Source organism: Tachyglossus aculeatus, chromosome 1 (genome assembly GCF_015852505.1).
Source record: "Tachyglossus aculeatus isolate mTacAcu1 chromosome 1, mTacAcu1.pri, whole genome shotgun sequence".
Taxonomy (NCBI): Eukaryota; Metazoa; Chordata; class Mammalia; order Monotremata; family Tachyglossidae; genus Tachyglossus; species Tachyglossus aculeatus.
In genome coordinates, this window is record NC_052066.1 from 139457970 (window position 1) to 139472645 (window position 14676).

Below are 14676 nucleotides of genomic sequence, written 5' to 3' on the forward strand. Positions count from 1 at the left end.
ACTGTACCTTTGTCACTTGCCCCTGAACTGCTTCAGCGCTTAGAACAGTGCCAGCGCTTAGGACAGTGCTTTGCACATAGTAAGCGCTTAATAAATGTCATTATTATTATTATTATTATTATTCTGGCCTGGAACTCCCCATCTTCAATGCCCTGGTAAAATCACATCTCCTCCAAGAGACCATCCCCCCAGCGCTTAGAACAGTGCTTTGCACAAAGTAAGTGCTTAATAAATGCCATTATTATTATTATTCTGGCCTGAAACTCCCCATCCTTCAGTGCCCTAGTAAAATCACATCTCCTCCAAGAGACCATCCCCCCAGCGCTTAAAACAGTACTTTGCACAAAGTGCTTAATAAATGCCATTATTATTATTATTCTGGCCTGAAACTCCCCATCCATCAATGCCCTAGTAAAACCACATCTCCTCCAAGAGACCATCCCCCCAGGGCTTAGAACAGTGCTTTGCACAAAGTAAGTGCTTAATAAATGCCATTATTATTATTATTATTCTGGCCTGAAACTCCCCATCCTTCAATGCCCTAGTAAAATCACATCTCCTCCAAGAGACCATCCCCCCAGCGCTTAGAACAGTGCTTTGCACAAAGTAAGTGCTTAATAAATGCCATTATTATTATTATTATTCTGGCCTGAAACTCCCCATCTTCAATGCCCTAGTAAAATCACATCTCCTCCAAGAGACCATCCCCCCAGCGCTTAGAACAGTGCTTTGCACAAAGTAAGTGCTTAATAAATGCCATTATTATCATTATTATTCTGGCCTAGAATTCCCCATCCTTCAATGCCCTAGTAAAATCACATCTCCTCCAAGAGACCATCCCCCCAGCGCTTAGAACAGTGCTTTGCAGAAAGTAAGCGCTTAATAAATGCCATTATTCTTATTATTCTGGCCTGAAACTCCCCATCCTTCAATGCCCTAGTAAAATCACATCTCCTCCAAGAGACCATCCCCCCAGCGCTTAGAGCAGTGCTTTGCACAAAGTAAGCGCTTAATAAATGCCATTATTAGTATTATTCTGGCCTGAAACTCCCCATCCTTCAATGCCCTAGTAAAATCACATCTCCTCCAAGAGACCATCCCCCCAGCGCTTAGAACAGTGCTTTGCACAAAGTAAGTGCTTAATAAATGCCATTATTATTCTTATTATTCTGGCCTGAAACTCCCCATCCTTCAATGCCCTAGTAAAATCACATCTCCTCCAAGAGACCATCCCCCCAGCGCTTAGAACAGTGCTTTGCACAAAGTAAGTGCTTAATAAATGCCATTATTATTATTATTATTCTGGCCTGAAACTCCCCATCCTTCAATGCCCTAGTAAAATCACATCTCCTCCAGGAGACCATCCCCCCAGCGCTTAGAACAGTGCTTTGCACAAAGTAAGCACTTAATAAATGCCATTATTATTATTATTATTCTGGCCTAGAATTCCCCATCCTTCAATGCCCTAGTAAAATCACATCTCCTCCAAGAGACCATCCCCCCAGCGCTTAGAACAGTGCTTTGCACAAAGTAAGTGCTTAATAAATGTCATTATTATTATTATTATTATTCTGGCCTAGAATTCCCCATCCTTCAATGCCCTAGTAAAATCACATCTCCTTCGTCTAAGCCTTTATTTCCCCTACTCTGTCTCCCTTCTGAATCACCTCTGCACTTGGATAAGCACTTTCTAGACCGTGAGCCCCCTGTTGAGCCCGTTATTGGGTAGGGACCGTCTCTATATGTTGCCGCCTTGTACTTCCCAAGCGCTTAGTACAGTGCTCTGCATCATCATCATCATCAATCGTATTTATTGAGCGCTTACTATGTGCAGAGCACTGTACTAAGCGCTTGGGAAGTACAAATTGGCAACATATAGAGGCAGTCCCTACCCAACAGTGGGCTCACAGTCTAAAAGGGGGAGACAGAGAACAAAACCAAACATACTAACAAAATAAAATAAATAGGATAGATATGTACAAGTAAAATAGAGTAATAAATATGTACAACCATATATACATACATAACATATAGAGACAGTCCCTACCCAACAGTGGGCTCACAGTCTAAAAGGGGGAGACAGAGAACAAAACCAAACATACTAACAAAATAAAATAAATAGGGTAGATATGTACAAGTAAAATAAGTAGAGTAATAAATATGTACAACCATATATACATACATACAGGTGCTGTGGACACAGCACACGGTAAGCGCTCAAAAAAATACGATTGAATGAATGTTGGGTAGGGACCATCTCTATCTGTTGCCAACTTGGACTTCCCAAGCGCTTAGTACACTGCTCTGCAATCAATCAATCAATCAATCAATCATATTTATTGAGCGCTTACTATGTGCAGAGCACTGTACTAAGCGCTTGGGAAGTACAAATTGGCATCACATAGAGACAGTCCCTACCCAACAGTGGGCTCACAGTCTAAAAGGGGGAGACAGAGAACAGAACCAAACATACCAACAAAATAAAATAAGTAGGATAGGAATGTACAAGTAAAATAAATAAATAAATAAATACAGTAAGCGCTCAATAAATGCGACTGAAGGAATGAACTTGGTATCCACTCCGCCCTCAGCGCTTATGTTGTTGTCGTCTTACGCTGTCGAGTCGTGTCCGACCCATGGCGACGCCATGGACGCATCCGTCCCCAGAAGCCCCACCTCCGCCTGCGGTCGTTCTGGTAGTAAATTCAGAGTTTTCTTGCTCGCCCTCGACTCCCTCCCACGCCGCTTCTGCCCAGCGTGGGTGAGTTTTGACTCGTAGCCGATGGCCTTCCACTCGCTAGCCACTGGCCAAGCTGGGAAAGGAACGGACAGGCCTCTGCTTGACTCTCCCTCCCGTAGTCGAGACTGGTAGAGGACTGGAAACTCTCCGGGTGCCATCCTGAGAGATGCAGCACTCGTGTACGTGTAGAAGAGCAGCGTGGCTTCGTGGAAATAGTCTGGGCTTGGGAGTCGGAGGTCGTGGGTTCTAATCCCCGCTCTGCCGCTTATCAGCTGTGTGACTTCACTTCTCTGGGCCTCCGTTCCCTCATCTGTAAAATGGGGATTAAGACTGTGAGCCCCCCCCCATGGGACAATCTGATCACCTGGTAACCTCCCCAGCGCTTAGAACAGTGCTTTGCACATAGTAAGCGCTTAATAAAGGCCATCATTATTGTTATTCTCTGTGCCTCAGTTACCTCATCTGTAAAATGGGGATTGAGACTGTGAGCCCCATGTGGGACAAGGGACGGTGTCCAACCCAATTTGCTCATAACCATCGCGGCGCTTAGTAAAGTGCCTGGCGCATAATAAGTGCTTAACAGATACCGTTGTTATTATTATTATTATTGAGTAGTAAGTGCTTAACAGATACCGTTGTTATTATTATTATTATTGAGTAGTAAGTGCTTAACAGAGAAGCAGCGTGGCTCAGTGGAAAGAGCCCGGGCTTTGGAGTTGGAGGTCGTGGGTTCGAATCCCGGCTCCGCCAACTGTCAGCTGTGTGACTTTGGGCAAGTCACTTCACTTCTCTGGGCCTCAGTTCCCTCATCTGTAAAATGGGGATGAAGACTGTGAGCCCCCTGTGGGACAACCTGATCACCTTGTAACCCCACAGCGCTTAGAACAGTGCTTTGCACATAGTAAGCACTTAATAAATGCTATTATTATTATTATTATTAACAGATACCGTTGTTATTATTATTATTATTGAGTAGTAAGTGCTTAACAGATACCGTTGTTATTATTATTATTATTGAGTAGTAAGTGCTTAACAGATACCATTATTATGACCATTATTATTATTATTATTGAGCACTATGTGCAGAGCACTGTACTCAGAGCTTGGGAGCGTACAAGGCAACAGAATTAGCAGGCGCAGTCCCTGTCCATAAGGAGCTTACAGTCTGAAGCCCAGAGAAGTGAAGTGATTTGCCTGAGGTCAAACAGCAAGCTATTGGCAGAGCCAGGATTAGATACTACTACTACTACTACTAATAAAAATAATAATAATAATGGCATTTATTAAGTCCCAGGCCCTCTGACTCCCAGCCCCGTGCTCTTTCCACTAGGCCACACTGCTTCTCGCGTACAACAGAGTCGATAGACATGTTCCCTGCCCACAAGGAACTTACAGTCTAGAGGGAAGACCAACCTAGAGCCTCAAGGGTTTAAAAATGCACTCCAACCACTCTGGTTTCTGACCTCTCAGCAGCACCACGGCCTCTGACAGGAAAGCTCATTGGGGTGGTTAACCAAACCCATGCGCATCCCCGAAAGTCCCCCCGTGAGTATTTATGGATTCATAATAAAAGAAGCCACTCTCCCTATGCCCTTCATACCGAGAAAGAGATCACCTGACTAGCCTCTCGGCATCATTGTGAGTTGCGATGTGTCTCGATGATCAAGAATGAAATTTGACATTAGCACTTCCCTCTCTGTCTCTCTCTCTGACTCTTTCTCTCTTCCTCTCTCCTCCTTCGCTTCAGGGTTCCCCGAATATATACGATCACGAAGTTTCTATCGAAGCCGATGCATACTTGCCCGTAGACGATACTCTGGTTCCTACAGGTTGGTGACTCTGTTTCTAATTTTGGTTTTCCTGGATGTGCACGGTTTTGGGGCGGGGGTGTCCAGATTAACCGGAAGCCTATCTTGTGTTTCCCCCTTCTAGACTGTGAGCCCACTGGTGGGTAGGGACCGTCTCTATAGGTTGCCAACTTGGACTTCCCAAGCGCTTAGTCCAGTGCTCTGCACACAGTAATCGCTCAATAAATACGATTGATTGATTGATTGGAGAGGGCTATCAATGGACGGGGTCTGGTGAAGTTACTTCTTGTTCGCAGCAGACGGGATTGGTGTTGGAAGTGGTCCTCTTGAAATTAATAATAATAATATAATAATGATAATGGCATTTGTTAAGCGCTTATGATGCGCCAAGCACTGTTCTAAGCATTCATTCATTCAATCGTATTTATTGAGCACTTACTGTGTGCAGAGCTCTGTACTAAGTGCTTGGGAAGTACAAGTCGGCAACATATAGAGACGGTCCCTACCCAACAGCAGTCTCACAGTCTAGAAGGGGGAGACCATTCAATTCCCCTTTTCAGGAATTGAATCCCCTTTTAGACTGTGAGCCCACTGTTGGGTAGGGACTGTCTCTATATGTTGCCGACTTGTACTTCCCAAGCGCTTAGTACAGTGCTCTGCACACAGTAAGTGCTCAATAAATACGATTGATGGATTGAGACAGACAACAAAACTAAACATGTAGACAGGTGTCAAAATCGTCAGAATAAATAGAATTATAGCCATGTGCACATCATTAACAAAATAGAATAGTAAATATGTGCAAGTGAAATAGAGTAATAAATCTGTACAAATATATACAAGTGCTGTGGGGAGGGGAAGGAAGTAGGGCTGGAGGAGGTGAGCTCTCAGTAGGGCTTTGAAGGGAGGCAGAGAGCTAGCTTGGCAGATGTGCAGAGGGAGGGAATTCCAGGCCAGGGGAAAGACGTGGGCCGGGGGTCGACGGCGGGACAGGCGAGAACGAGGCCCGGTGAGGAGGTGAGTGACAGAGGAGCGGAGGGTGCGGGCTGGGTTGTAGTAGGACGGAAGGGAGGTGAGGTAGGAGGGGGCGAGGTGAAGGAGAGCTTTGAAGCCGAGTGAGGAGTTTTTGCTTGACTCGTAGGTTGACAGGCAACCACTGGAAATTTTCGAGGAGGGCAGTGACACGCTCAGAGCGTTTCTGTACAAAGATAATCCGGGCAGCAGAGTGAAGTATAGACCGAAGCGGGGAGAGACAGGAGGATGGGAGATCAGAGAGGAGGCTGATGCAGTAATCCAGTCGGGATAGGATGACAGATTGAACCAGCAAGGTAGCAGTTTGGATGGAGAGGAAAGGGTGGATCTTGGCAATGTTATGGAGGTGAGACTGGCAGTTTTCAGTGATGGAGCACTGGAGTAGATACAAAGTAATCAAGTTGTCCCACGTGGGGCTCACAGGCTTCATCCACATTTTATAGATAAGTGAGGCACAGAGAAGTGACTTCCCCAAAGTCACACAGCTGACAAGTGGCAGAGGCGGGATTAAAACCCACGACCTCTGACCCAAAGCCCATGCTCTTTCCATTAGGCCACACGGCTTCTCTAATTCATTCGATTCATTCAAAATTCATTCAATCGGACTTATTGAGCACTTATTCATTCATTCAGTCGTATTTATTGAGCACTTATGTGTGGAGAGCACTGTACTAAGCACTTGGAAAGTGAAATGACTCGCCTCCACTACACACATCCACCTCTGGCAGCTGTTGGGGGAGCTAGTTGATGCCCCTAAACAGAAAGCTGGCAGGGGTTTGGGTACAGCCCATAATTGCTGAATAAATGATAATAACTACCGTCTTTCTTAATCGCTTACCGTGTGTCAAGCGCTGAGGTAGATAGAAGTCAGTCCATTCAGACACAGTCCCTGTCCCACAGGGGTTTACAGTCTAAAGGACAGGTATTTCATCCCCATTTTACAGTTGAGGAAACTGAGGCCCAGGGAAGTGAAGCGACTTGCTCAAAGTCACCCAGCAGGCTGATGGCAGAGCCAGGATTAAAAACCAGGCCCTCTGCCTCTTTTCCCTAGGCCTTGTTGCTTCCCAGTTAGGTGAAGGCTTAGCCGAAGGATGCGAATCCGTATGCCTCCCTAAATGAAAGATTACTGTTCTGGTTGGGTTTTTCGTGGGATAGAAGAGGGATGTGCACGGAGGGAGAACAGTGAGATGCCGCATGAGGAAGCAGGGGTTGGGGACGGCACAGCGTGCAGGGTGAGCAGAAGCTACAGTCATTCGTTCAATCGTATTTTTTGAGCGCTTACTGTGTGCGGAGCACTGTACTAAGCGCTTGGGAAGCGCAAGTCGGCAACGTATAGAGACGGTCCCTACCCAACAGCGGGCTCCCAGTCTAGAAGGGGGAGACGGACCACAAAACAAAACATGTGGACGGGTGTCAAGTCGTCAGAACAAATAGAAGTAAAGCTAGAGGCACCTCATTAACAAAATAAATAGAATAGTAAATATGTACAAGGAAAACAGAGTGATAAATCCGTAAGTGGTGTGGAGCCCCTACTTTATTATTCATTTATTCATTCAATTGTATTTATTGAGCACTTACTGTGTGCAGAGCACTGGACTAAGCGCTTGGGAAGTACAAGCTGGCAACATATAGAGACGGTTCCTACCCAACAGCGAGCTCACAGTCTAGAAGGGGGAGACAGAGAACAAAACAAAACATATTAAAATAAAATAAATAGAATATGTGCAAATAAAATAAATAATAGAGTAATAAATACATACAAACATATATACATATATACAGGTGCAGTGGGGAGGGGAAGGAGGTAGGGCAGGGGGGATGGGGAGGAGGAGAGGTATGTATATATGTTTGTACATATTTATTACTCCATTTATTTTACTTGTACGTATCTATTCTATTTATTTTATTAGTATGTTTGGTTTTGTTCTCTGTCTCCCCCTTTTAGACTGTGAGCCCACTGTTGGGTAGGGACTGTCTCTATATGTTGCCAACTTGTACTTCCCAAGAGCTTAGTACAGTGCTCTGCACACGGTAAGCGCTCAATAAATATGATTGATTGATTGATTGAAAAAAGGTGCTCAATCTGGGAAGGCCTCTTGGAGGAGGTGAGCTCTCAGTAGGGCTTTGAAGGGAGGAAGAGAGCGAGCTTGGCGGATGTGTGGAGGTGTACCTTCATTCGTTCATTCATTCAGTCGTATTCTTTGAGCACTTACTCCGAAGAGCACTGTAATAGGTGTTTGAGAGAGCACGGTACAATAAACGGACACAGTCCCTACCCACAGTGGGCTCACAGTCTGGAGGGGGAGACAGACATTAGTAGAAATAAATAAGTAAATAAATGTAAAATTAAGTACTTATATAAATAAATAAGGTAGGAAGGAGGAACTGACTGTAGGCTCCTTGTGGGCTGGAATCGCACCTGCCCACTCTGTTGCGATGATAATAATGACAGTAACAATCTGGTGATCAGCAGGGGCAGAATCAATCAATCAATCGTATTTATTGAGCGCTTACTGTGTGCAGAGCACTGTACTAAGCACTTGGGAAGTACAAGTTGGCAACATATAGAGACAGTCCCTACCCAACAGTGGGCTCACAGTCTAAAAGGGGGAGATGCTAGAAAACAGAAAACAGGCCAGTGCCATTTTTATGGCTGACGCACATAGTAAGCACTCAACAAATACCATTAAAAAAAAATCAGTCTCTATATGTTGCCGACTTGGACTTCCCAAGCGCTTAGTACAGTCCTCTGCACACAGTAAGCGCTCAATAAATATGATTGAATGAATGAATTTCCTCCCCCTTAACACTGAGCACGCTATTCCTCTCCACATCTTCAAAGCCCATCTCCTCCAGGAGGCCTTCCTGATTAATCTCTCATCTCCCCCCACTCTGTTGCGATGATAACAACACCACTTGTGGTATTTGTTGAGCGCTTACTATACGCCAGGCACTGTACTAAGCGCTGGGGTGGGTACAAGCAATTCAGGTTGGACACAGTCCCTGTCCCACACAGGGCTCATAGTCTCAATCCCCATTTTACAGATGAGGTAATCAATCAGTCGTATTTATTGAGCGCTTACTGTGTGCAGAGCACTGTACTAAGCGCTTGGGAAGTACAAGTTGGCAACATACAGAGACAGTCCCTACCCAACAGTGGGCTCACAGTCTAGAAGTCTAGGTAACTGGGGCACAGAGAAGGTGACTTGCCCAAGGTCACACAGCCGACAAGAACCCACGACCTTCGGACTCCCAGGGCCTCGCTCTATCCACTGCACCATGTTGCTTCTCTTTATTGTATTTTCTCAGCACTTAGTATAGTGCTCTGCACAAAGTAAATGTTCAGTAAACAGCACTGATTGATTGGAAAATTGGAAAAGAATCAATCAATCGTATTTATTGAGCGCCTACTGTGTGCAGAGCACTGTACTAAGCGCTTGGGAAGTACAAGTTGGTAATAATAATAATAATAATGGCATTTGTTAAGCGCTTACTATGTGCAAAGCACTGTTCTAAGCGCTGGGGGGATACAATGTGATCAAGTTGTCCCACGTGGGGCTCACAGTCTTAATCCCCATTTTTCCAGATGAGGTAACTGAAGAAGAAGGCTTCTAGACTCTGAGCCCGTTGTTGGGTAGGGACCGTCTCTCTATGTTGCCGACTTGTACTTCCCAAGCGCTTAGTCCAGTGCTCTGCACACAGTAAGCGCTCAATAAATACGACTGAATGAATGAAAGAGGGCTTCCCCATGATTCAGGACCCACCAGGCCTCCCCAGCCTAAGTGGGGGTCTCACCGAAATAAGGGGGAGCAAAAGGGAGAGGCCGTCTGGTACGGAGGCTACAACAGTGCCTTTTTGGACCACTGAGGCTTGGTTTTCCCAACGGACGAGCGGACGAGGCTTGGTTTTCCCAGCGGAGCCCTAGAACCTCCGGCCGGTAGGTTCCCGTGGCCTCGCCCCCGGGACCCCACACTCTCGTCGGCCAACACAGAGGCAGAGTGGCGCTTCGACTTGGGAGACGTCACCACCCGCAAGTCAGAAGAAAAGAGATGCCTCTGGTCTCGTGGTAACTCTCGAAGCCCTCGGGCCAAAGGAGGCGGGTGAACGAATGCCGTTGTTCGGCTCGAGACTAACTGGACATTTCCCCATTTTGCAAGGCCCGATTTAAGGGCTGATTCATTCATCCACTCAATCGTATTTATTGAGCGCTTACTGTGGGCAGAGCACTGGACTGAGCGCTTGGGAAGCACAAGTTGGCAACATAGAGAGACGGTCCCTACCCAACAGCGGGCTCACAGTCTAGATGCATTAAGTGGGGAAGCGGAGGCCGCCTGGCACAGCTTAGCGGGCCTCAGGCCTCTCCCCCTTTTAGACTGTGAGCCCACTGTTGGGTAGGGACTGTCTCTCTATGTTGCCAATTTGTACTTCCCAAGCGCTTAGTACAGTGCTCTGCACACAGTAAGCGCTCAATAAATACGATTGATGATGATGATGATGATGATTAAGTGGGGAAGCGGAGGCCGCCTGGCACAGCTTAGCAGGCCTCAGGCCTCTCCCCCTTTTAGACTGTGAGCCCACTGTTGGGTAGGGACTGTCTCTCTATGTTGCCAATTTGTACTTCCCAAGCGCTTAGTACAGTGCTCTGCACACAGTAAGCGCTCAATAAATACGATTGATGATGATGATGATGATGACTGGCCCTTCGGGATGGGGAAGCGCCGGAGGCGGTTGGTACGCTACAGCGTGATCTCGTGATCAGCAGGGGCAGAAAACAGGCCAGTGCCATTTTTATGGCTAACGCCCATAGTAAGCACTCGACAAATACCATAAAAAAAAATCAATCAGTCTCTATATGTTGCCGACTTGGACTTCCCAAGCGCTTACTACAGTGTTCTGCACACAGTAAGCTCTCAGTAAATACAATTGAATGGATGAATACCTAACAAAATCCGTGTGCATGTGTTTGTGTGGCGGGGGAGAGAGCGAGATGTGTACTTGCATTTCTTCTGTGGTGCTGCTAAGTTTAAATAAACTGAAAGCCACAAAATACAGAATTAAGGGGTCAAAGAGAACATTTTTCAGCCTTGCGAGAGAAAACCAGCGCAGCGGGCTGTAGCTATTGACACCTAACGCAGCTGAGGGTGCAGATCGGCTTGCTGTTGGAAACCCAAACGATTTACCGTAAGGTCTCGCGGTCGGCATCGGGACAGAATCAGATACCGGTGGTCTCCGCTGAAAACCCACAATTGCAACGGGACCGCGCGGACTGCTTTTTCAGCCGTGCATCCGCTGCATGCCCTCACTTTGCTTAAGAGCAGTTGGAGCTGGAGATGAATGGATGAAGAACACTCATTCATTCATTCAATCGTATTTATTGAGCGCTTACTGTGTGCAGAGCACTGGACTAAGCGCTTGGGAAGTCCAAGTTGGCAACACAGAGAGGCGGTCCCTACCCAACAGTGGGCTCACAGTCTAGAAGGGGGAGACAGACAACAAAGCAAAACATATTAACAAAATAAAATAAATAGAATATGTACAAGTAAAATAAATAGAATATTAAATACGTAAAAACATATATACAGGTGCTGTGGGGAAGGGAAGGAGGTAAGGCGGGGGGGATGGAGAGGGGGAGGAGGGGGAGAACATCAATCAATCAATCGTATTTATTGAGCACTTACTGTGTGCAGAGCACTGTACTAAGCGCTTGGGAAGTACAAGTTGGCAACATATAGAGACGGTCCCTACCCAACAGTGGGCTCACAGTCTAGAAGGGGGAGACAGAGAACAAAACAAAACATATTAACAAAGTAAAATAAATAGAATATGTACAAGTAAAATAGAGTATTAAATACATAAAAACATATATACAGGTGCTGTGGGGAAGGGAAGGAGGTAAGGCAGGGGGGATGGAGAGGGGGAGGAGGGGGAAGAACATCAATCAATCAATCGTATTTATTGAGTGCTTACTGTGTGCAGAGCACTGGACTAAGCGCTTGGGAAGTACAAGTTGGCAACATATAGAGACAGTCCCTACCCAACAGTGGGCTCACAGTCTAAAAGAACATGTCACTGTAATGCCCATCAACCAGCTTCCTGCCACCTCAGCCCTACCCCCGGCCCCGGGAGGAGGTTCTGCTCAGGATCTTCCACCCGGATCATAATAATTGTGGGATTTGCTAAGCGCTCACTATGTGCCGAACACAGCACTGGGGTAGATACAAGATCAGCAGGTCTCACGTGGGACCCACAGTCTAAGGAGGAGGGCGAACAGGGACTGAATGCCCATTTTGCAGATGAGGAAACTGAGGATGTCTGCTGTGTGATCTTGGGCAAGTCACAACTTCTCTGGGCCTCAGTTACCTCATCTGTAAAATGGGGATTAAGACTGTGAGCCCCACGTGGGACAACCTGATCACCCTGTATCCTCCCCAGCGCTTAGAACAGTGCTTTGCACATAGTAAGCACTTAATCACCATCAATTGTATTTATTGAGCGCTTACTTTGTGCAGAGCACTGTACTAAGCGCTTGGGAAGTACAAATTGGCAATATAAATTGGCTTAATAAATGCCAATTATTATTATTATTATTATTATTATTATTATTATTATTATTATTAAAGTGATGTGCCCGGGGCCACACAGCAGACGAATGGTGTTCTACCCTGATCTTCATGTCTGCCTCTTTGCCGCTGGGATTCGTGTCAGGAAAGAAATTTCCACTGGCACCGTGCCCCAGTCAGTGGCTTTTGAACCTAGCCGGCCAACTCCAGCAAAGCTTGACAGAAGAGAAGATTTTTTGTGTTTTTTCCAGATTCCTAAAGAGAGAGCGCTTCAACAGGGGTCTGTTTTTGAATATTTCCAGCAAAGCTTGACAGAAGAGAAGATTTTTTGTGTTTTTTCCAGATTCCTAAAGAGAGAGCGCTTCAACAGGGGTCCGTTTTTGAATATTTCCAGCAAAGCTTGACAGAAGAGAAGATTTTTTGCGTTTTTCCAGATTCCTTGAGAGAGAGTGCTTCAACAGGGGTCTGTTTTTGAATATTTCCACCAACTCCACCCCTGTAAACCCCTTGCCCGACTGGATGATGTCCCCTGCCATGGCTGTGATGCTTCCTCTACTGCCAGTCGTTGAACAGTTGTTGGAGGCCATTGATTCATTGATTTTTTAATGCTTTTTTAATGATGTTATTTTTAACAGTAGCAGTTGTGGGATTTGTGGAGCCCTTACTATGTGTCAAGCGCTGTGCTAAACACCGGGATTGATACAGGATAATCAGACTGGGCATAATCCCCCTCTCACACACAGAGGTCACAGTCTAAGGGGCCCCCTGTGGGGCAACCTGATCACCTTGTAACTTTCCCAGCGCTTAGAACAGTGCTTTGCACATAGGAAGCGCTTAATAAATGTCATTATTAAGGGGGAGGGAGAAAAGGAATCAAATCTCCATTGTACAGATGAGGAACCTGAGGCACAGAGAAGTTAAGTGGTCATGGGTTCAAATCCCGACTCCTCCACTTGTCAGCTGTGTGACTTTGGGCAAGTCACTTAACTTCTCCGTGCCTCAGTGACCTCATCTGTAAAATGGGGGTGAAGACTGTGAGCCACCCGGGGGATGACCTGATCACCTTGTAACCTCTCCAGTGCTTAGAACAGTGCTTTGTACATAGTAAGCACTTAATAAACACTGTCAGCTGTGTGATTTTGGGCAAGTCACAACTTCTGTGCCTCAGTGACCTCATCTGTAAAATGGGGGTGAAGACTGTGAGCCCCCCGGGGGACGACCTGATCACCTTGTAACCTCTCCAGCGCTTAGAACAGTGCTTTGTGCATAGTAAGCGCTTAATAAACACTGTCAGCTGTGTGACTTTGGGCAAGTCACTTAACTTCTCTGTGCCTCAGTGACCTCATCCGTAAAATGGGGATGAAGACTGTGAGCCCCCCGTGGGACAACCTGGTCACCTTGTAACCTCCCCAGCACTTAGAACAGTGCTTTGCACATAGTAAGCACTTAATAAATGCCATTAAAAAAAAAAGTGACATGCCCAAGGTCACACAGCAGTCAAGCAGCGGAGCCGGAATTAGAACCCAGGTTCTCAGCCTCCCAGTTTTAGGCTTTATCCATTTCTCCATGCTGCTTGTATTACTAGCAACTAATTCCGTTGTTTTTCCTGAACTTTTATCAATAATAATAATAATAATTGTGGTATTTGTTAAGTGCTTCCTCTGTGGCAAGTACTGTTCTAGGCGTCAATCAATTGTATTTAATGAGCACTTACTGTGTGCAGAGCACTGTACTAAGCGCTTGGGAAGTACAAGCTGGCAACATATAGAGACAGTCCCTACCCAACAGTGGGCTCACAGTCTAGAAGGGGGAAGACAGAGAACAAAACCAAACATACTAACAAAATAAAATAAATAGAATAGATATGTACAAGTAAAATAAATAGAGTAATAAATCTGAACAAACATATATATATATATATACAGGTGCTGTGGGGAAGGGAAGGAGATAAGATGGGGGCTGCCCTGCCCGTCCCAGACAGGGCTGAAATTGTTCCTTCCTCCTTAGAGACCACCATTGATTCTCCCTGAGTTTTGTTTTCAATCAATCGTATGTATTGAGCGCTTACTGTGTGCAGAGCACTGTACTAAGCGCTTGGGAAGTACAAGTTGGCAACATATAGAGACCGTCCCTACCCAACTGCGGGATCACAGTTTTCAAACCGAAGGCCTCGCCTCCCTCCCGTGGCTTAAACGTCACCTGGCCAGGCAGGATCCCCGACAACAAGGACGTGGGACTCGGGAAAACCTACCAGCCTCACTCCGGGTCGGCTCCACTGGTCAGGGCACGCGGGGAAAATGGGAGTCACAGATCCCCAGGAGCTGCAATTCGGGAGACCAGAAGCGAGGAAGAAGTGTTTCTAAAGGCACAGGTGACCCAGAAGAATCGGCATCGCTAAGGACTGAGCCCCTTCCTTCCTCTCCCCCTCGTCCCCCTTTCCATCCTCCCCATCTTACCTCCTTCCTTTCCCCACAGCACCTGTATATATCTTTGTACATATTTATTACTCTATTTATTTATTTTACTTGTACCTATC

General features: G+C 46.1%; 1 protein-coding gene across 1 annotated transcript in view; it reads left to right on the forward strand.

Annotated features, from left to right (window-relative positions):
• Positions 1–14676, forward strand: part of GALM (galactose mutarotase) — an 88394-nt gene that overhangs the window by 38920 nt on the left and 34798 nt on the right. Inside the window, exon 4 of the mRNA XM_038750724.1 lies at positions 4488–4569. Coding sequence (XP_038606652.1) covers positions 4488–4569 — 82 coding nt within the window. The remainder of the gene's footprint in view (positions 1–4487; positions 4570–14676) is intronic.